The sequence below is a fragment of the Cyphellophora europaea genome, assembly GCF_000365145.1.
Source record: "Cyphellophora europaea CBS 101466 unplaced genomic scaffold supercont1.9, whole genome shotgun sequence".
NCBI classification, from domain to species: Eukaryota; Fungi; Ascomycota; class Eurotiomycetes; order Chaetothyriales; family Cyphellophoraceae; genus Cyphellophora; species Cyphellophora europaea.
The window spans coordinates 1,219,657-1,240,505 of record NW_008481815.1 but is presented as its reverse complement, the minus strand read 5'-3'; the positions used below and the strand labels follow the sequence as shown (position 1 = coordinate 1,240,505).

General features: G+C 56.0%; 8 protein-coding genes across 8 annotated transcripts; 4 read left to right on the top strand and 4 right to left on the bottom strand.

Annotated features, from left to right (window-relative positions):
• Nucleotides 1-110: 110 nt before the first annotated feature.
• Nucleotides 111-1,796, top strand: HMPREF1541_08935 (tubulin alpha chain; the record flags this gene model as incomplete). Its single annotated transcript, XM_008723253.1, has 7 exons — nt 111-135; nt 221-261; nt 311-337; nt 390-465; nt 516-1,046; nt 1,096-1,519; nt 1,568-1,796. The coding sequence occupies 7 exons, from the start codon at nt 111-113 to the stop codon at nt 1,794-1,796; spliced, it is 1,353 nt and encodes a 450-aa protein (XP_008721475.1).
• Nucleotides 1,797-2,424: 628 nt separating this feature from the next.
• On the top strand, nt 2,425-6,800 carry HMPREF1541_08934 (uncharacterized protein; the record flags this gene model as incomplete). Its single annotated transcript, XM_008723252.1, has 4 exons — nt 2,425-2,607; nt 2,655-2,781; nt 2,826-6,724; nt 6,771-6,800. 4 exons carry the CDS (start codon nt 2,425-2,427, stop codon nt 6,798-6,800), a joined length of 4,239 nt encoding a protein of 1,412 aa, XP_008721474.1.
• Nucleotides 6,801-7,942: 1,142 nt separating this feature from the next.
• On the bottom strand, nt 7,943-10,128 carry HMPREF1541_08933 (uncharacterized protein; the record flags this gene model as incomplete). Its single annotated transcript, XM_008723251.1, has 2 exons — nt 7,943-8,875; nt 9,025-10,128. 2 exons carry the CDS (start codon nt 10,126-10,128, stop codon nt 7,943-7,945), a joined length of 2,037 nt encoding a protein of 678 aa, XP_008721473.1.
• A 660-nt stretch (nt 10,129-10,788) lies between these two features.
• Nucleotides 10,789-11,976, top strand: HMPREF1541_08932 (uncharacterized protein; the record flags this gene model as incomplete). Its single annotated transcript, XM_008723250.1, has 5 exons — nt 10,789-10,839; nt 10,900-11,212; nt 11,311-11,418; nt 11,479-11,703; nt 11,789-11,976. The coding sequence occupies 5 exons, from the start codon at nt 10,789-10,791 to the stop codon at nt 11,974-11,976; spliced, it is 885 nt and encodes a 294-aa protein (XP_008721472.1).
• A 339-nt stretch (nt 11,977-12,315) lies between these two features.
• HMPREF1541_08931 (uncharacterized protein) lies at nt 12,316-14,602 on the top strand (the record flags this gene model as incomplete). The annotated part of the gene is made up of 4 exons (XM_008723249.1): nt 12,316-12,938; nt 12,985-13,429; nt 13,478-14,025; nt 14,104-14,602. 4 exons carry the CDS (start codon nt 12,316-12,318, stop codon nt 14,600-14,602), a joined length of 2,115 nt encoding a protein of 704 aa, XP_008721471.1.
• A 240-nt stretch (nt 14,603-14,842) lies between these two features.
• Nucleotides 14,843-16,593, bottom strand: HMPREF1541_08930 (uncharacterized protein; the record flags this gene model as incomplete). The annotated part of the gene is made up of 4 exons (XM_008723248.1): nt 14,843-15,394; nt 15,474-15,951; nt 16,022-16,342; nt 16,403-16,593. The coding sequence occupies 4 exons, from the start codon at nt 16,591-16,593 to the stop codon at nt 14,843-14,845; spliced, it is 1,542 nt and encodes a 513-aa protein (XP_008721470.1).
• A 541-nt stretch (nt 16,594-17,134) lies between these two features.
• On the bottom strand, nt 17,135-17,921 carry HMPREF1541_08929 (uncharacterized protein; the record flags this gene model as incomplete). The annotated part of the gene is made up of 2 exons (XM_008723247.1): nt 17,135-17,309; nt 17,356-17,921. 2 exons carry the CDS (start codon nt 17,919-17,921, stop codon nt 17,135-17,137), a joined length of 741 nt encoding a protein of 246 aa, XP_008721469.1.
• Nucleotides 17,922-18,603: 682 nt separating this feature from the next.
• Nucleotides 18,604-20,519, bottom strand: HMPREF1541_08928 (uncharacterized protein; the record flags this gene model as incomplete). Its single annotated transcript, XM_008723246.1, has 2 exons — nt 18,604-20,120; nt 20,186-20,519. The coding sequence occupies 2 exons, from the start codon at nt 20,517-20,519 to the stop codon at nt 18,604-18,606; spliced, it is 1,851 nt and encodes a 616-aa protein (XP_008721468.1).
• Between the last annotated feature and the right edge of the window lie 330 nt (nt 20,520-20,849).

Genomic DNA, 20,849 nt, shown 5'->3' with positions numbered 1-20,849 from the left:
TCCTCGAACCACGATCCTCGTTGACACGCATCTTGCTCCTTGTCATCAACTACCACACGACTCTCGGTACGACCTTTGCATTCTCCCGTTTCTTCGATTCTCTAGTCATCATGAGAGAAGTCATCAGCTTGAACGGTATGTTGCGGACGCGTTTTGATCGCTGCCTACACCCCTGTTCAAGAGACTGCACCCTGATCAGAGGCTAACATCACTCCTACAGTCGGCCAGGCTGGCTGCCAAATTGCCAACTCCTGCTGGGAGGTTCGTGGTGTCCTGCTCCAGTTTGTGTCGCTCGTGCTAACTACCTTAGCTCTACTGCCTCGAGCACGGTATCCAGGTAAGCCTTGCTCACCGCCGCCTGACCGGAATCGCGCTAACCTGATTACCAGCCCGACGGCTACCTCACTCCTGAGCGCAAGGCCGCCGACCCCGACCAGGGTTTCAGCACCTTCTTCTCCGAGACCGGTATGTATAAGTGCCAGTGTAAGAAGTAACCAATACTCAGACATTATCAGGTCAGGGCAAATATGTCCCCCGTACCATCTACTGCGATCTCGAGCCCAATGTCGTTGACGAGGTCCGCACTGGCACCTACCGCGCCCTCTTCCACCCGGAGCACATGATCACTGGCAAGGAAGATGCCTCAAACAACTATGCTCGTGGTCACTACACCGTCGGCAAGGAGCTCATTGATCAGGTCCTTGACAAGATCCGTCGTGTTGCCGACAACTGCACCGGTCTCCAGGGCTTCCTGGTGTTCCACTCCTTCGGTGGTGGTACTGGTTCCGGCTTCGGCGCTCTTCTCATGGAGCGTCTATCCGTTGACTATGGAAAGAAGTGCAAGCTTGAATTCTCAGTCTACCCCGCGCCCCAAGTCGCCAACGCCGTCGTCGAGCCCTACAACTCCATCCTTACCACTCACACTACTCTGGAGCACTCCGACTGCTCGTTCATGGTCGACAACGAGGCCATCTACGAGATCTGCCGCCGTAACCTCGGCATCGAGCGTCCCAACTACGAGAACCTCAACCGTCTCATTGCACAAGGTATGGCCTTTTGCACATATTGATAAGCAGCTCGCTAATTCGCAAATAGTTGTCTCCTCCATCACTGCCTCCCTTCGCTTTGATGGCTCCTTGAACGTCGACTTGAACGAGTTCCAGACCAACTTGGTCCCCTACCCTCGCATCCATTTCCCTCTGGTTGCTTATGCCCCGGTCGTCTCGGCTGCCAAGTCCGCTCACGAGTCCAACTCGGTTCAGGAGATTTCCAACGCTTGCTTCGAGCCCAACAACCAGATGGTCAAGTGTGATCCCCGCAGTGGCAAGTACATGGCTACTTGCTTGCTCTACCGTGGTGACGTCGTTCCCAACGATGTCCACTCGGCCGTTGCTACTCTCAAGACCAAGCGTACTATCCAGTTCGTCGATTGGTGCCCAACTGGCTTCAAGATTGGTATCTGCTACCAGCCACCTCAGATGGTCCCCAACGGAGATCTTGCCAAGGTTAACCGCGCTGTGTAAGTCCAACTTATCACTCCAGCTGACTCGAAACTAACGACCCGCAGGTGCATGCTCTCCAACACCACCGCCATCGCCGAGGCTTGGGGCGCTCTATCACACAAGTTCGACCTTATGTACTCCAAGCGTGCCTTCGTCCACTGGTATGTTGGTGAGGGTATGGAGGAAGGCGAGTTCTCCGAGGCTCGTGAAGATCTTGCTGCTCTTGAGCGCGACTACGAGGAGGTTGCTTCCGACTCGATCGAAGATGTCGAAGGCGAAGAGCTTGAGCACTAGGCTTCTATCTTCTAGACCTTGGACATTGTCAAGCGATTGACTTCACAATTGTTTCCCCACATGTTGATAGGCTCAACCTATCTGACCCCCCAAGTCACAGGTTGAAGGGGTTCTGTGCTGGTCTCTGCGAGATTGGTACGACTTCAATCAGACTTGGTTTGAAAGGCAGCAGGCGATCAGTGAGCGAAAGGATTCGTGCAGCGACGGCGTATGTACAGCCCAACCCATAACACAATCGATTAATGAATATCGTCCCAAATGCGCTGTCTTCCATAGAGCCGCATTGCATCGTCGTGAAGCGGGCAAATATACTGTAGTGAATGGGTCTGAGCACCTATACGACGCGTAGACAAAAGCGGAGATTGACCTGCTCGAGCTGTACGTGTACGGCCTTGGCAATAATGACGCTCGGCACGGCTTGTTCCCAATTCGACGGCTCCATACCAGCCACAGACAAGTCGTACGGAACCACTGCACTCCTCTTACAAACCATTTCATCTCATCTGTCCCCTCATCGAACTCGCTTGCAGCTCACCCTGTAAATAGCACCCCACTCGAGCTTCATGCGCTGCTGAAGCACCTCATTCCTTCGCATACAACTGGCTCCGTACACGAACCTAAGCCAGGCATGGCCGAAGCAATCGGCAGCGCCGGGAGTGGTCACCCGAGCCTGAACCTCACAGCTGAAGAAAAGACTACATACAAGAAGCTATTAGCAGAGGCAGATCCCGATGGCTTTGGTGTAGTGTCAGGAGATGTGGCTGTCAAGTTCTTCGAGAAGACAGGCCTCACTCCCTCAGTCTTAGGAGAAGTACGCTCATATTGACACAGTCGCGCACAGGAGCTGACGGACAATAGATATGGCAAATCGCAGACACGGACAACAAGGGCTTCCTCACCCCTTCCGGCTTTGGCGTGGTACTGCGGCTCATTGGGCATGCGCAGGCTGGCCGCACTCCTCTCACTGCGCATCTTGCAACACAAGGTAAGCTAGCCCACTACTGTCATTGTGCAGACTGACAAGTCCAGTCGCACCCTTGCCGCGCTTCGCTACAGTGGCAGGAGGACCTGTACCTCCCGCTCCTGTCGCTCCCTCCACGCCTGTGCAGCCACAGCAGACCGGCGCACCCCAAAGCCCTTCAGGTGGACCCATTCGCGTGCCTCCAATGAGTGCCGATAAAGTTGGCGAGTACTCGGCCCTCTTCGAGAAGTCTGGCGCAGAAAACGGCTTGTTGTCTGGAATGACGGCACGACGAATCTTCGAAAGCGCGCGCCTGCCCAATGATGTCCTCGGCAGGATATGGGGACTGTCAGATACTCAAGGAAGAGGCTCTCTGGACGCCACCGAGTTCGTGATTGCCATGCATCTACTCGCATCCTACAAGTCTGGGCAGATGAGAGGCGTCCCGAACACGCTACCCCCTGGACTATATGAAGCAGCTCTTCGGCGACCGCCCCCACCTGGCCAACGCGGACCTGGCTCGCGTCCTGGTTCGAGCCAGCCTGCTCCAGGTATGGCGCCACAATTTTCAGGGTATGGGCGCCCCCAAAGCCCTATCTCGAGAGCCCAGATCGGAACACCGCTCTCGCAGCAGTCAACAGGCGAGAACTGGCTCGTCAATGCTCAGGATAAAGCGCGGTTCGATCAAATCTTCGGGACTATTGATCGAAGCAATTCCGGCTACATCTCAGGAGAACAAGCTGTGGAGTTCTTTGGTAATGCCAGATTGCCGGAAGAGATTCTCGCCCAAATATGGGACCTTGCGGATATCAACTCTGAAGGTCGTTTGGACAAGGACGAGTTTGCTGTGGCCATGTATCTCATCCGGCAACAACGTGGCACCAAAGACGGCCGAGGCAGTTTGCCAAACACCTTACCTCCAGCCTTAGTGCCACCCAGCCGGCGCAAGCAATATATCCCTCCTTCTCAACCAACAGCTCCAGCTTTTGAGAATGCCGCTCCCACGAAGCCGAAATCTGCCGCGGACGATTTGTTCGGTCTGGATGCCTTTGGACCGCCTCCTCCCATCGCCCAGCAGCAAGTGGCTCAGTCTACGGGCGGCACAGACGCAGGTCCATTTGCAAACCCACCAGTGGCTCCCGCCTCTCCCATCACCTCGACGCAGTTCAAGCCTTTTATGCCCACAAGCTCTTTTGGACAGTCGCTGCAACCACAATCAACTGGCTCTCCCGTCCCAGGGCAGAATCGCGCAATCGCATCGCCATCTAACGATGACCTGCTCGGAGATGCCGACCCTGGCGAAACGTCCAAAATCACAAATGAGACAAGTGAGCTTGCGAACCTCTCCAACCAGGTTGGCAATCTTTCAAAGCAGATGACAGACCTGCATACGCAGCGTGGGCAGACGGAGCAAGAGCTCAATCAGACCAATGCTCAGAAACGAGCTTTCGAAAGTCGTCTCGGCCAGCTACGCCAGCTCTATGAGAAGGAGGTAAAGGAGGTTAAGGCCTTGAAAGACCAACTCACAACCGTCAAGAACGACAGCAAGCGTTTACAGCAAGACTACGCTGTAATCGACGGAAGCCATCAGGATTTGTCCACTCAGCACCAGCAACTGCGCCAGCAATTTGAGAACGACCAGCGTGAGAATGCAGCGCTCAAGGAGAAGATCCGTCAGATGAATGCTGAAGTCGAGCAGCTGAAGCCGCAACTGGAGAAGCTCAAGTCCGATGCCCGGCAACAAAAAGGTCTGGTTGCCATCAACAAGAAACAACTCGCAACTAATGAGGCCGAAAGGGATCGTATAAACGCAGGAATTGCAGCTGCACAAAAGGAGCACGAAGACAACATTAGGGAGGCTGAAGAATCAGCTCGGGCTATCGAAACGTCAAAAAAGGAGATTGAGCAGGCCAGGACTAGCGCCACATCCTCCGTCAAGAGTCCTCCTGTCGCCAGTCCTCCGAATATGGCCAGTCCTGCACCTTCAACAAGCTCAAATCCATTCTTCAGAAAACAAACATCGGAAACGGCAGCTCCCGCAGAGCCGACGCCGGCGCCCGCGCCACATAGTCAGCCGAATTTCGATAGCATATTCGGTCCGTCCTTTGGCACTGGTTCATCATCTCCCACCCCGCCCACCTCTTTTGGGCACCAAGAAGTCCCAGCTCCGCACAGTACACCCCCGATCGAGGTGTCACGCGCATCATCGGCGACACCTCAAGGGGTTGAGCCACCTGCACCTCCTTCGGCGCAGCAGATGACCTCCGCGTCCTTGCCGTTCCCGCATACGGTTTCCCGAGAAGAATCTGTGAATTCGTCGGTCAGAGTGGCGCCACCCATCAGTAGACAGAGTCCTGAAGGTACCCCTCGTGCATTTACGCCAAGCTCCTCAACTCAGAGTCCGGCCGAGCCTCAGCGGGCTGATGACCCCTTCGCGCCGAGTGCTCAAGATGAAGAGCAGGAATCTGTAAAGCAAAGTATTCCGACGGGTGAGAAATCTGCCGAAGAGATCTTCGGTAAGGAGAGCTCAACTGTTGGTGTGCCTGGGGCCTTCCCTGATGGCGAGACTCCTCGTGCTGAGACGCCTGGTGTTGAGCCTACCGCCGTTGCTGTAGGGGCCGGCGCAGCTGCTGTGGCCGCCGGTGCAGGAATTGCCGCTGCTGTTGCTCATAGTGGCGAGGACAAGGGCAAAGCTCCCGAAAAGGACAATGATAACTTTGATGAGTACTTCAAGGGAGTAGGTCATCAAAGGACGCCGTCGGAACAGGCGACCGACTTTGACACTGCTTTTGCGAACATGAAGAAGGAGCCAACTACCAATGGCGCTCCATCAAACCAAGAGTTCCCAGCCATTCAGGAGCTCGATGGCGATGATAGCAGCGACTCAAGCGAGGAGCCGTTAGGATTCGACGATGACTTCAGTGCGAAGCCAGCTACGAAGGCTCCTGACGTCGAGTCTGACAAACGCCCCGAAGTTGCTTCCGCCGTGCCTTCACACCTCGCTCCGCCTCGGCCAGAACTGACGCATAGCTCTTCAGCGGCAAGCTCGCTGCCTGATTTCTCTGCTCAGACACCTCCACCACCGGATTACGCTGCTGGGGACAATCCTACACACTTCCCTCGGGAATACCAAGGCTTGCTGCCCGAGCGTGAAAATCCGACGTCGCCGCCTGCTGGCGGCGAGACGATCCAGCAGCCGCATCCTGAAGCCGAGGCTTATGGTCCTGAGAAGGGACATGCCCAGAATGCTGGCTCTCCACCATCTCCTGTGGCCACCAAGGCCTCTCCTTTCGACTTCGATTCAGCCTTTGCCAGCGTCGGCCCTGCACAGGTCGAGGATGAATCATCCGACGATGATGAACTCGCTGGTGGCTCCAAGGCACAAGCACACGAGTTCGATCCTACCTTCGACTCGCCGGCGCCATCTCGCACAGGCACTGCTGCCTCGAATGCGCCCACGTTCAATGCCTCTGTTACAAATGGCTCGCCGGCCCCGCCACCGAAGGATGACTTCTTCGATTTCAAGCCTGATAATGCTGCACCTCCAGCAGCAGCATCCGGATCAACGGCACCCCAGGCCTCACATGACTGGGACGACATCTTCAGTGGACTATCGAAGGACGGGCCAAATGTAACCCGTGGGTTCGATGACGAGCCCAATACGCCAACTGCCGCGGCCGAGCAGGTGACTGCCATTTCGCCGACTGCTCTGGCTTCAACAAAGTCGAGAGAAGTTGGACCTGCTGATTCGCCGTTCCCCGAGGCCACAGCAGCCTCGCCACCCATTGTCAAAGAACCTCCGAAGCTTCCTACCCCGGAAGTCGAGCCTGAACGCCCAGCCCTGGGCCGAGCTATCAGCACTACCTCGGAGCACGACGATCCTATCCTCAAGCGACTGACTGCTATGGGCTGGAGCCGCAATGAGTCTCTGGCTGCACTTGAGAAGTATGACTACAATATTGACAAGGTATGTTTCTCGTCAACTCTTCCTATGAGCTTACTGACTCTTGCAGGCCGCTGACTACCTCACCTTTCGTTCCTAGGGGGACAATTATGAGGGCATACCGGATTGGTCAATACTTGACTGTCAACTACGACACCCTGAGTGCACGGCGCAGAAGACTCATGACCATACCGCCGCCTGGTTACATTGAGGCTGTTGAAGGCTCTCGATCGTGAACTCATTGTATCCATATTGCCCAACGAGTGGTGTTTCGATTTCTTACTATCGATCGTTCGAGCGAATATTTCAAGCTTGCATCCAGAACGCAGTGAGGAATTTGGTGTACTTATAATACTAATAAGAACACAAATGACTGGCCCACCCCACATCCTTTGCCTTTCTTCATTTCTTACTGTCACTCGGAGGCACAAGGCTGGAATTGCTTCACGCTCTCATGGCCCGTTTACCTGAAGTGAGTCACTAGCCGCCTGCCTTCACTGGAGCCGACCATCGTCGTCAGATGCTAGATCGAGAAGACCTACCGTGAATATCACGCGAACTTGCAGGAAGCGATTGAGAAGAGAGGGTCGGAGGAGACGGTGCAGGCTTTCCGCCATCGCATCGATACGCAACTCAAGGAGGCGGCGGAGCTCTGGATGAGCGGCAGCGGCTTCTGGGCGAGCAGACCATGCAGAATCAGGGCTCTACCTCGCCGTGATCTTGCGCGTTAACCGCATCACCGAAGTGTACGATACAGGACGGGCGCTTATCTCTATGGGGTACAGGACAAGGGGAAACCAAATCGGGCGCATCGAATGATGCAGATAACGGCGGATGTTCACAAGACGTCGGGTCATCGACCACTCGAGACGGAAATGAATACACGCTTCTCCTGCGATCTCTGTTTGCTGGGAAGCACACAGATGCTCACCTATTCTAGCCTGAACTCCGATTAGATGAGATAAAAGAAGTCGAAAATCAATCATGTAAAATATGTCGGCGTCCACATGCCTTGACAGCCACGTCCAAGTGCATCCAGCAAGCCTACATCCTCCCCACCAAAGTCCACCAAAACCAAAGCAGAAGCTCCTCGAACACCACAGCAGAGGCTTTGCGGGTCGATTCTGCTGTGGCTCCTTCGAACCCGCGCAGCCCTCATCGCCGCTTTCGTAGTCGAGCCTTGGTAGACCACTCAACCGCTTTCCCCTTCCCCTGCGACGCTCTTCAGGAGCTGGCCTATTTTCAAACCCACAACAGCTTCGCCGCCACAGTCCGGCCCTGACTCTGCGCCACCACCAGCACCATGATAGGGGGCGGCTTCATCGGCTTCAAACTCCAGTCCAGCCGGACGGTGTCGTAGGGCACCTGGTCCCCTGTTACGGCCCATTGTCCGTCTTCGATGTTGACGTTGACATTCGCACTGGCCTGGCCGTTGAAGTACACGATGATGCCCACGTCGCCGGGGACGTCCGAACTAGACACGGTGCCTGCTACCGCGACATGCCCATCCGCGAGCTTCTCCGCCGTGGCCGTCACCATCACGTTGGTATTGGAAACGAATCCCGGCGCCCCTCCTCCTCCTCCTCCTCCTGAACCTGTGACCGTATCAGTCGGCAAGGCCGGCGTCGCCGCCGGCGCCACGCGCCTCTTCCCCCACTGCTCAAAGGCATAAGCATACCGCAGCAACTCCTCATCCTCGTACGCCCTCCCCGCAAACGTCAAGTTGATGGGCATGTTTCCTCGATCCGCCAGGGTCCCCATCGGCACGCTCACGGTCGGCACGCCCAGGTGGCGCAGCGCGCGGTTGCCGTGCGAGTATTTCACGCCGTTCCGCAGCGCGGCGCGCGCGCTTTCCAGATTGAACTCGAGGTCCGCGGGGCCGACGTCGCCCTGCGCGGGGAAGACGACGCAGGCGAAGGCGTGCAAGTCCAGCCAGGCTTCGAGGTCGCGTTTGCGTTGGGCTTCGAGGGCCGGGAGGGTCTGGGCTGTGCCGGGGAGGGAGTGGATGGGTTGTTGGTGTGCGAGGGATTGGGCTAGCGTGGGGAGGGAGGCGTAGTCGATCCAGTTTTTGCGCTCGAGGAAGTGGTCGGGCTTGTAGTTGGGGGGTTTGGGGAAGAGGAGGTGGGGGTTGACGGCGGTGATGGTGTTGAGGCGGGGGTCGTTGTTGGCGATTAGCTGTGGCGAGGGGATTGGGTCAGTAGCTGTGCTTGTTGGAAATGAGGGTTATGGTAAGAGAGGTATTGCGGACGAAGGCTCACGAAGCTTTCCAGTAGGGGTGAAACGGTCGCACCATAGCGGCCCTTCCAAAGACGGAGAAGACTTACGAAATCGTCCCACGCTTTCGCACAGAGTGCGCCACGCTCGTACGAGTTCCACCATTCTGGAGCGCCTTGGACATTGTTGGCTTCGCCAGAGACTGAGTCGTCTTCATAGTTGGACACGAGCGGAAAGTCGGTCTCTATCACCGTGGCCCCGAGGGCTTCGAGGTCCGCGCGGGCTTGTTGCCAGGTCTCGATGCAGGCCGCGCTCACCACGGAAGCCTTCGCGTTCGGATGCGAGTCTACGCCGCCGATGTAGCGTTTGGGGACCGCGATCCGTTTTCCTGATAGCGATTGAGACCAGGAAGAAGGCTGGTATTGCGGTTTCTCCAGTGGGGGAAGTTGGATGTGTGGTTGATGCCTCCAGAAATCGCCAGCGGTAATGGGATCGGGCTCGGCAATAATGTTGACTATTTCGATCATGTCCTTCACTGAGCGCGCGTATGGCACCGGAACGTCACAAGTCACGTAGAGGGGCCATAGTCCTCGACAGGAGATGATGCCACGAGAAGGGGTGTAGGCAACGAGGCCATTGTTTGAAGCAGGCGACCTTCCCGAGCTGACGGTCTCGGACGCCATGCCGAACGTTGCCAGGCTCGCGGCTGTCGAAGTTGCGGCGCCATTGGAAGAGCCGCTCGAAAAGGCGCCGGTGAGATAGTCGCGATTGTATGGGCTCTCTGCACGCCCGTATAAGCCTCGCTGCATTCCTCCAGCGGCCATGGGTGGCATGTTGGTCTTTCCCAGCAGCACAGCTCCGGCTTCACGTAGTTTGAACGCTACGTACGAGTCCTCGCTCGACATGAGCCCTTCCAGAGCGGGTGAGCCATTGGTGACGGTTAGACCAGCGTACTTGTAGCTGTCTTTTAGTGTGTACGGGATTCCTTCTAGAGGTCGTGGTGAGAGGCCGCTAGCTCGTCGCTCGTCAGAGAATCGAGCTTCTTCAAGTACGTTGTTGTTGATCAGCGTAAAAGCATGTAGTCCATCCTTGATATCGTACTTGGCGATGCGTAGGAGATACATGACCACCAGTTGAACGCTGGTGACGACGCCATCGTTCAGCGCCCTCCGGTGGTCGTCGATGCTGGCTTCGACGATGTTGAAGGCTTCCATGGCGTCCTAGCTGGCTTAATGCTGGCGACGGTCGAGGATAGTAAGCCATGGTGAGGGGCCGGCGAGCTCCCGGTCATCGAACGGACATGGACGGCGTGGAGGCATGGGGGTGTCTGTTCAAATGACGTCATTTGAATGGCTTCCTGGGGACGATCAAGGCCATCAACCGGCGTTGGAGGGATCAGTATCAGGCTTGACATACTGGCTGTCGATGTAGACTCGATCAAGTCTGGCTTTGGGTCCTGGAAGAGTCTTTGAACGATGCCTGGCGAGGGCGTAGATGTGGTTTTTGATGCCAAGACTTTCACTGCCTGGACGTCGGCACGAGCATGATGGTGGTCTTCACCACACCCCGAATGTACTGCGGAACCTTTTCTGTAATATTAATAATCACGATGTCAACGATGGCAAATTCACGAAGATTGACCCTTCTTTTATGAGAGAATCAAAATCAAAGACTCAGACCACGAGGTTAGACTACCCGAGTACTTGCCCGACCATATCGGATGTAACGGAGTTACAGGGTTTAGCTGGCAGCTTCAACATCAAGTAGACCGACTTGATCATAGCCTTTCGACCATATAAGATATATAGGGTCAGGTCTCACCGAGGATTTTGCGAACATCAATTCGACTCGAGTCTCGCCGCATGGCTTCCAGTATGCCGACTATGGCGCGAACCGTCGTTGCGACCGGCGCTTCATCTGGGCTGGTCAGGATACCATGCCCCCCTCCTAACCTGCTTCCCTTCTGCTGACAGGGATGAACACAGGGCTTCGAGGCCGTCAAACAACTCCTACAGCAATCCCGACCGTACGAATTCATCATTGGCGCACGAGATCCGTCGACCACCCAGGCGGCCTACGACAGAGTCCAATACGATACAACAGCACATAGCATCTCCATCCTGCCGCTGGACCTCACAGATCTGAGAACGGTCAAGTCCTTTGCGCAGCAGAGTCTCGAGCGCCTCAACAAGGACAAGTTGGACATCCTGTTCCTCAACGCGGGCATGAACAAGGCTGCGATTGGCCCCGGATTGCACGGGTCGCCGTGGTGTGAGTCGTATGTCGTCAATCATCTTTGTAAGTGGGCGCCCACTATCATCAACCCGAGTGCCTTGGGTGCCGCTCATAGCAGGATGCGGACGCCCTTTGCAGCTGACGGTTTGGGTTACATGCAGCGCAGCACTATCTCACGCATCTTCTCCGCGAGAAACTGAGCACTTCACACTCGCGCGTCGTGGTAGTATCCTCGGGATTGATCCGCAGCATCAAAGAGGATGATATCAGTGCGTTGTGACCACTTTCCTCTTTCTCTCTGTCCATTTTCTAAATCAAATCAGAGACAGTCAAAACCAAAGTTTCAGCGGGCTCTGGCGCCGATGGCTTCGCAGTCTACCATGCAACCAAGTTCGCCCAATTTCTTGGAGCCCACTGGTGGCGTAGGCAACTGGGACAATCGGCTACGGTTCTTGCAGTTTCTCCAGGGCTTGTTCTCGGCACTGGTCTTGGTAGACATCTAGATTTCGTGCCTAATACGGATCATCTGCCTGATAAGTTGACGGTGGAACAAGGTACGTTTTGAGGAGTCACCTCGGAAGGAGACCGGTGTGTCTATTTTTCCATCGCCTTTCGGACTAATGATGCACGTTGTGATAGGAGCCAGGAATCTATTGCGTGCATTCGACCAGGCCAACTTCCCGGATGATCCAGAACAAATATTCCTCACGAGCTGGGGTGAATGGTGGCCGAAGGATGCGTATGGTCCAAGTCTTGACAAGAGCCTGCAAGACTGGTGGTGTCCGAGTATGGAAGAGATTGAGAAAGAGGCAGGCATCGCTGGCTGATCACAAGAGGCACAGGGGGTATGAGGGTCATCGACGGGTTAGTGTCATTTGTCTGTAGGATTATGAAGAAGATGGTTTGGGATCTTGATATAGTACTCACACAAAATCCTCCACGTTCCCCAAAATTGGCTGTGAGCCTGTTCCCCCCCGAGCTGTCCCAGCCTAAACCCATCTGTCTGGGGGGCGACGGTAGCCGAGCAGCTTTCCCCACAAACCTCGGCGACACAGCCTCGACAACATCGTGCATCCTCCGATCTCCGTTCCCAGCTTTGCATCCGCTCTCTGCGCGATCCGGCCATGTGGTTGAATCAAGAATGGATCTAACTTGCAAAAAGAACTATGGCCGGCGCGACTCGCATCAAGAAAGCAAACGCCTGTGTCCCTTGCCATGAACGCAAGGTCAAATGTGATGCCGGCACTGTTGGCACCCCCTGTTCTCGCTGTATATCCAAAGCACGCCAACAGCACTGCATTCCGGTAACTCGGAGATCTCGACGCAACAAAGACACTCACGTCGGATCAGTCGAGGGCCGCAATCAGGATGGCGCCCACACGCCCACAACGCAAGTCACCTACCCCGCCACGCCAGGAAGCAGATCAGCCCATCCAGCATCGTGTGCCAGTACTACCCACGACATGCCATATCAGGTGTCCGAAGAAGACGCTCAGATTCAGACCCTGCATCGCATGTCCGACGGTACAAGAGTGACCCAACTGTCTGGCCCACCCGACCGGAGTGGCGCTTCAGCTAGGCATCATGTCGAGTATCTCGACCGACTGAACTCGGTTTCCATTCTCTGCGAAGCACTCGGACATCGCCAGCCAAAACGACTAGTTGGGGTCGAACTCCCAGGTCCAAACTATATCTCCGCGAAACAGCGTGAGCTGGTCGACCTTGACGATGCTGATAAAGCGTATCTCGAGGCGAAGCGAGTCTTTGAACCTCCTCCGTACGATACCTGGTAAGTTGCTTGCCATCTACTTGGCTCCTCTTACGTTTCCTCCTAGTATAGCCCTGCTGAGGATCTACTTCGAGTACATACACCCGTACTGTCCGGTGTTTGACCGCGTCAAATTTTACTTCGAGTTCTCTACCGGCAGCTTGTCCCATTTCGTCCTTTTTGGTATACTCGCCAACGTTGTTCCCTATGCTCCTGTGGAGCTGATACGACAGGCTGGGTATCAAGACAAGGTCGAAGCCCAGCACGACTTTTATCGCAAAGCCCAATTACTGCACGACTTTGGCTGTGAGAGGAGCCAGCTTACTATTCTACAAGGCTCAATACCACTCAGCACCTTTCACTATCACTTTGCACCTGCAAGAGACCATCGGTTTTGGTTCCACAATGCAGTTCGGCTTGCTACACAGCTAGGCCTCCATCGGCAAAAACTTGAGAATGACTTAGATCCCGCAACTCACAGAGTGTGTCGTCGCATATGGTGGGTCCTCTACGTAAGTTGGACTTCGTATGCAACTGACGACACTGACTGACCCGAGCAGTCCAGAGACGTACTGTTCTCGTTGTCGGGTTTCGGTAATGCCCGTGCCATCAACGATGAAGAAAGCGATACAGCCTTTCCGACCGAGGACGACTGGGCCGAAGACCACATCAGCGAAGCAGCCCGATCGATGCTGACCGAAGTCACGTCATTGCAGAAACACTTCTTTATCCAAAACTGTGAGGTCGCCCGTCTGGGAGCCAAGTTTCTAAGGATATCTCGTACCAACCAATTACCCCGGAACCATACTACAATCTGCACCTTCGCCGACGAGATCGCTGCATGGCGGAGCCATTTACCAGACGTCCTGTCCCCGTCACACGTTCGATCGTGGTCACGCGAGAACGTCTGGATCATCGTACTACACGCGCTAAGCTACCGACTTGAGTGTACCTTTTACCGATTCTCTCGAGAGCTGATGTCACAAGAAGACAACGAAGCCTCCATGGTATGGTGCCGACGACAGCTGTGGGGCTGCGTGTTCGAACTCGACACGTGGATGAATCGAGCCGTCGTCAACAACTTGATCCAATACTGCCCTTCGTCGATGTGAGTCATTCCCTTTCTCCTTCAACCACCCCCCTTTTGTCCTCTGCATATCCTACACACCAGCCAACGCTATCATAGGATCGTCTGCGCCGCCAATCTCCTGGCATTCCATATCGAGATCTGCCTCGACGCGGCTGCCAGCGCGTCGCAGAAATTGACCGCAAAGGCCCACATCCACGCCATGCTCGCATATCTGCAAGATATCTCCAGCCAGTGGCGCATGGCCCGCTGGATCCATCGCGTATCCGAATGGGTCGTCCAGCGCGCCGGCCTGATGCTCAAAGACGATCCCTCCAGTACCCTGCGAGAAGGAACCTCCGGCGCGCGCGCCGATGCGGACTCCGGACTTCATACCTCCAACCACGACAGCACCGGAAGTTTCAACGGCGCTGCAGGTGTTGACGGCAGCGGCAGCGGCGGCGACGTGCACGTCTTCGACGTCGATCGCTTCGACGATGCGGCGTTGAAGCTCGACGGCGCGTTCCCGGAGCCGTGGGTGCAGGACTTTTTGGGCGAGAGCTTTTTCGGGCAGCTTGATGACGATATGTTTTCATATGGGCGTGGGGGAATGGGTTAGGATGTTTGAGGGGCCGCTTCCTCGTGCAGGCACAGCAGTCATGACCCAACTACAGACAGGTTGTGGGGGTAAGGACCGGTGAAAATCAAGGCTACCGAAGACTGGCTGGCAGGCTACTGTGAGGAGCAGCATAGATCATGACCCACGGGGCGGTCGTCCACCAGGAGTCTTGAATCAATACGCTAGCCCGTTGCCTCTGCCACATGGCAGCCAACTGACCGCTGCCATTTCCGACACTCTCTACAGAGTGTACCGATAGAACGGACTCTTATCACCCATATGAATCAGCCGCTCCTCGTCATCCCCAAACTCGCGCCTGACCTCCTCCTCCGTCTTGCCCGCCATGAACGCGTCCCGCCTCGTATTCTCCTTCTTCAGCAGGTACCTCACCACCAACGACATGCCAATCGAGCAGCACACGATCGCCAAGCACACGCCGAACCCCGTCGGGTACCGCGGCGCCTCGCTCGCGATGAAGATGTTGCTGCCCGCGATGCCGCCCAGGTTGCCCACCGTGATGACCAATGCCATGCCGACGGCGCGTTTCGAGGACGGGGCCAAATTGTTGCCCACCAGGCACACGATGCAGACAAAGGGCGAGTACAGGCCGATGGCGATCAGGAAGAGGAAGAAGTAGGTGAGGCCCGTCAGGCGCGTGTGCGGGATGGCCAGTTGCCCGATGAAGCCGATGGCGGCGATGCTGAAGGCGCCCGCGATAAAGGGCGTGCGTTGCTGCGCGTGGTCGGACCAGAAAGCGGTGGTGAGGGCGACGAGCATGGCGACGACGTAGATCTGTGGGTGGGGGGAGGGAGGTTAGTTTGGGATTGGGGGACTTTGATGTGGTGCATGGGAGATGGGGAGTGAGGCTTACTGGGACGGTCATGAGCTGCGCGTGCGCGGCCGTGTAGCCCAGGTCGCGCACGACCGTGGGCACGGTGGCGACGAAGCCGTAGACGCCGACACTGACGCCGAGGTAGATGACCATGCCGGCCCAGTTCTTCCAGTCCAGGAACGCGTCCTTGATGTGGAGCCACCGGATCTTCTCGTCGTGCGAGACCTTGCCGGCTCCCGAACCCGTCTCGTAGACCAGCCGGTTCACGATAAAGTCTCGCTCGGCTTGCGTGAGGAATTTGGCCGTTGCGGGGCTGTCTGGGAGGTAGAAGTAGACCAGCACCGAGAGGACGATGGGCAGGAGACCCTCGATGATGAAGATCCATTTCCAGCCCGCGAGGCCGCCGATGCCGTCCATTTTGGCGAGCGCGAAGGCGAGCAGGCCGCTGAAGGCGCCTGAGAAGGTGCATGCGCAGTACAGCACGGCCATGCGGCGCTGCACTTCATAGCGCTTGTACCTGTGTTTGGAGTTATCAGTCGGCTGGACAGATCAAACACAGGTGGCTTGGGGAAAAAGGGAAGATTTACCAGATGGTCAAGAGGTAAGCCGCAGCTGGGAAAAATCCGGCCTCGCCAACACCGAGGAAGAAGCGGGCCACGACCAGGCCTTCATAGGTAGTGACCAGACCCATGAGTGTCATGACGATCCCCCAGGCGAACAACATGATGGCGATCCACTGGGAGGGGCGCATCATCTTGAGAATGATATTGCTGGGGACTTCGAGCAGGGCGTAGGGGATGAAGAAAACCGTAAGGGCAATGTTGTACTGGTGGCCCGTGAGATTGAGGTCTTTTTCCATGCCGGCAATCTTTGCGTTGCCGATGTTGGACCGGTCTAAAAAGGACATGCTGAAGGATTGTCAGCGGGTCTGGGCACGCCTTGTTGGGAGGCCATTGTTCCACACTCACAGGTACAGGACCGACAGGAAGGGCACCAGTCTCCAGTCGATCTTCCACAAGATCCTCCGGGTCTCCTTCTTGTCATACTCGACGTATGGCAGGTGGTTGTCGTAGCCCTTCTCGGCAATGTTTGAGTCGCCGACATCCTCAACCTGGACATCGGCATTCTCCTTGGCCTGAGGGAGAGGATCGGAAGTCATGGTTCCAGTGATTATGATGAGAGTGCCTTGAGAGGGCAAAAGTTGTAAGGTGGCCTGAGGTAGTACCCAAGAAGAACCGAAGGTGCATGGGATCCATACCGCCTTATAGTCTGACCCAAGGCGTCGGCGACCGCAAACGACGAGGCGGGTCGGTGATACATGCTAGAGGCGGTGTTGGCGCATTCGCTTTTGGCTTCGCGTGCTCTGTTTCCCCACAAGAGTTGGATGTGTGTGTGGAGGGCCTGGGGAAAGGGGCCAGGAGTGCGGAGGAGAGCTGGGCTCGGACTTTGGTTCTTGGCCTTCTGCCGAATACCTCGGATGGTCTCCAACTCCGAGTCTCGATATCGCCGACATCAAAGGAGAAGCTACCTCTTAGCGTACCTGCTAAACGAAAGCCATGGAATTGTGCATGCTAGTCTGCCTGGCTTGATGGGCGTCCAGCGGGGTCGATGTGCTCGGGCTTCTGAATGGACGAGCGTCGATGCTTGCCTACTATATGGACTAGCTGGCTATGGAGCGCTAGCTTGGGTCTTGGTCCTCGTTATACACATCGTCCACCATCGACAGGAAGACTGACGCCGGTGACGAAGGCTGCTTCGTCGCTGGCCAAGTACGTAACTGCATTGCCAATGTCCTCAGGGGTGCACATGCGGCCCATGGGAATGTTGTGCGTAAAGGATTCTAGACCAGCAGCGGTAGATAGCATCTCTGTGGTCCTAGTCTCAGTCAGCACGCGGTCAATAACCCTGGTGAGCAACTCACATCGATGTCCGGCCAACTACAGGTAAGACACTGTTGAACCGGATGCCGCGGGCGCCATACTCAACGGCCAGCGTGTTGGTCGCCATGATCACCGCCGCCTTGGAGGCAGCGTACCACGTCAGCTCTGGTCTCGGCCTGACACCGCTGGTTGACGCAATATTGACGAACGCGCCCGTCTGCTTCTTCTCGAGCCAATGCGACACAATCACACCAACTGAGTGAAATATGCTCTTGACATTGACAGTCATCATCAGATCATACTCGCTCTCCGGCGTGGTCTCCGACGGCTTCTTGACACAGCACACGCCTGCGTTATTGACCACGACATCGACGCGTCCGTAGTTGCTGATGGCCGCATCCAGGATGGTCTGCCATGACTCCCGTTTGGTCACGTCTGCGTGCACAAACACTGCCCCGAGTTCCTTTGCCGCGTCTGAACCGTTGGGCGCTGAGAGATCCGCGATGATAACCTGAGCGCCTTCTGCACGGAGCTTGGTCGCGGTACCTCGTCCGTAGCCTGCACCACCTCCAGTTACGACGGCGACTTTTCCGTCGAGGCGACCCATTGTCGTTGTTGGTCTAGTAGGCCAAAAGCTGGAATCGTTGGCTGCCTGGCGAAGCGCTTACCCAACCAAGACGGACCTTGTTTGATGGGCTCTGAGATTGTGTCTCTTTCCGTGGCCCTGTCCCGGCTGTTCAGACTCGTCTTCATATGCCCTCGCGGGCAACCCGAGGCGTAGACAACGCTATCCACTCTGCCTCCAACCCCAGGCTGCATTGGCAAAGGGGGGCCCATCGAATCATTAGCGATTGGCTGGTCGGCGTTCAGGAGTCGGCACCGAGCATACGCCAAGATGTGCCCCTGTCCGCCGAAGTCGTCAAGGCCGAAGCACAAAGTCATCTCCATCCCCCTGAGCCTGCAGCATGGTCTAGCCTGGTTCGACGGTCTTGAGGATGGAGATAGCGTTACTGACGTCTCCACTGCTTGGGCGAGATATGAGGCTCGCAACGGACAGGGGAAGAAGGCGCAGATGAGACCCACGGCATGTGCTGAGACGAAAACGGACTGCGTTGTATTATCTTAGAATGCATATATGAGTTGGGGCATGTAGGAGCTAATTGGAAGGGAGAGTCGTGGGAGCTCTGACGATACAGGTACGGTGACATGCATAAACAACATAATGATTCGAGTAGCATATCGTCCATTTGCTTCTGTCCGCGTTCCAGATATCCGTCGCCATCGGCTGCCTAGAACACCGCGTCAGGCAGGTTCTCCGGCTGCTTGTCAACGCCATCCACCAGGCCACAATACCAGGTCAAATCCCGGCCGTCATTCTCGCGCACATCAAAGCCATCACCCAGGAAATTGAACGCGTTGCCACTGTGGTATTCAATGTCAAAGTCCTCGAACCGCACTTTTTGCAGCATGGTGAGGTAGTGAATGCGGCTGCCAGGCCAGATGGTGGCTTTGCGCGCCGCATCACCGGCCTTGAACCAACTGCTGCAGGGCCCCGACCACGCGGTGCGCTTGACGAACAGGTCCGCGTGCTTGCTGAACTGCTCGGCAGCCTTGCGTCGTACCTGTATCTTGCTGATGTCCTCGGTCTGCATTTTCGCGATGATTTGGAATGCGTAGTTTGTGTAGGCTTCCACCATGGGGCAGACGCTACCGTGGCCGATGGGGCCGTACAGACCGCAGAAGACCAGGTAGTTGGGAACTTCGGGCGCTGATATGCCTAAGTATCCCAGGCCGGCGTTGGGGTTGCTGGCGCGGCCGCCTGTTGGAGTGAAGTCGTCCTGGATGTTGCGTCCGTTGCATAGCACGGGGAACGGTGGCCTGAAGGATGTGTCGAAGCCGGTGGCACAGATGATGATGTCGACGTCGTGGTTGCTGCCGTCCGCAGCGATGAAGCCAGTGGGTGTGATCTCCTGGACTTCCTTGGTGAGCGTCGTCGTCTTTGGGTCGCACAGAGACTCCAAGAAACCGTTGCCGGGTGTTGGCCGCCGGCAGCCAATGCCGAAGTTCTTGGGCATCAAGTGCTCTAGCAGGTCAGGCCGGGTCGCTAGCTTCCGCTGCATCTCTTTGGATGAGTATTCTAATGCATCGAGTGCGTCTTTCGACTCGTTTACCACGATCTTGAAGCGTTGATTGAGTTCCGACTCAACGGCCTTGCAATACATTCGGTAAAACTCGGGGTCGTCTCTGAACCGCTGCTTGGTTTCTTCAGAGTAGTGGAAGTTCTCGCCATTTTCACCCGCGTACTTTGGCGCAAAGCCAGCGGTAATCCAGGTGGATGAGCGGGCCACGACATACAGACTCTTGACGAGAGGCAAGATGCTGGGCACAACTTGCACGCCAGAGCTGCCGATGCCCACAACCAGAACACTCTTGCCTGTAAGGTCCAGAGACTCATCCCAGTTGGCTGTATGAACTTTGGGACCCTGGAAGGACTCCAACCCTTTGATTTGAGGCCACTTCCAGCTGTTGAGGAAACCACCACCATTGATGAAAAAGTCCGAGTAGTCGACAAATGTATCTGACGGGTCGTTGTTGCGTTGAACCGTGACGGCCCACTTGGAGCGGTCATCGAGCCATTCAGCACGGACGATCCTGTGGTTGAACTTGACGTAATCCTGGACGTTGTTCTCCAGAGCGACCGCCTTGAAGTACTGGCAGATCTCCTGGGAGCCCGAGTAGTAGCGTGACCAGTCTGGCTTGCGAGCCCAGGTGTACTGGTAGGATACACTGGGGATATCACACGCACCTGAGTATCGATTAGTTCTTGTTCATTGGAGAGGGAGCGGGTTTCGTAGGCCTTGGACTACGTACAGCCAGGATAGCGATTCTCCAGCCACGTGCCACCGAAGTCGTGGTTCTTGTCGTATATGGTCAGATCAACGTTTTGCATCCGTTTACGAAACTGCGAGGCGAAGTTGATGCCACTGCAGCCGGCGCCCATGAAGATGACCTTGACCTTCCGCTTCGTGCCCATGGGGGTTTCCCGGATGCTGTAGTCATCTACCAAGCTGGTCTCTTCGATTGTGGTGACGGCGCCATTCTTGAGTTTGTTGTGCATCACTTCTTGAGTGATGAGTTCCGCCACTTGCTCATTGCTAACAATGGGCAGGGAGACTGATTGGGGGTCCTGAGTGTCAACTGCCATGGGTGTCATTTCGGTGCCGCTAAATAAATCAACAAGATATCAACAAGTGCTCAGCTGAGAGCTATAGCTCGAAAGCGATCCTTTGTACACGCTTTCATTGCCCAGGCCTCCCCCTGCCGTGGCATGATCTGCACCTGAACCCGGAATGCATGCCTCGCTGGCCTCGGCACCACGAGCAGATTGAAGGCATTGCGGGCCGACTGAGCAAGCGATAGACTTGCGTAGGATAGCCAGCATCCTCCGAACGGGAAGATAATCACATCGCCGAGCACCGAGAGACGTCGGATTTGAGGCTTGGGGTTCTGGGGTACTTCTCCACTCGCACCTCCT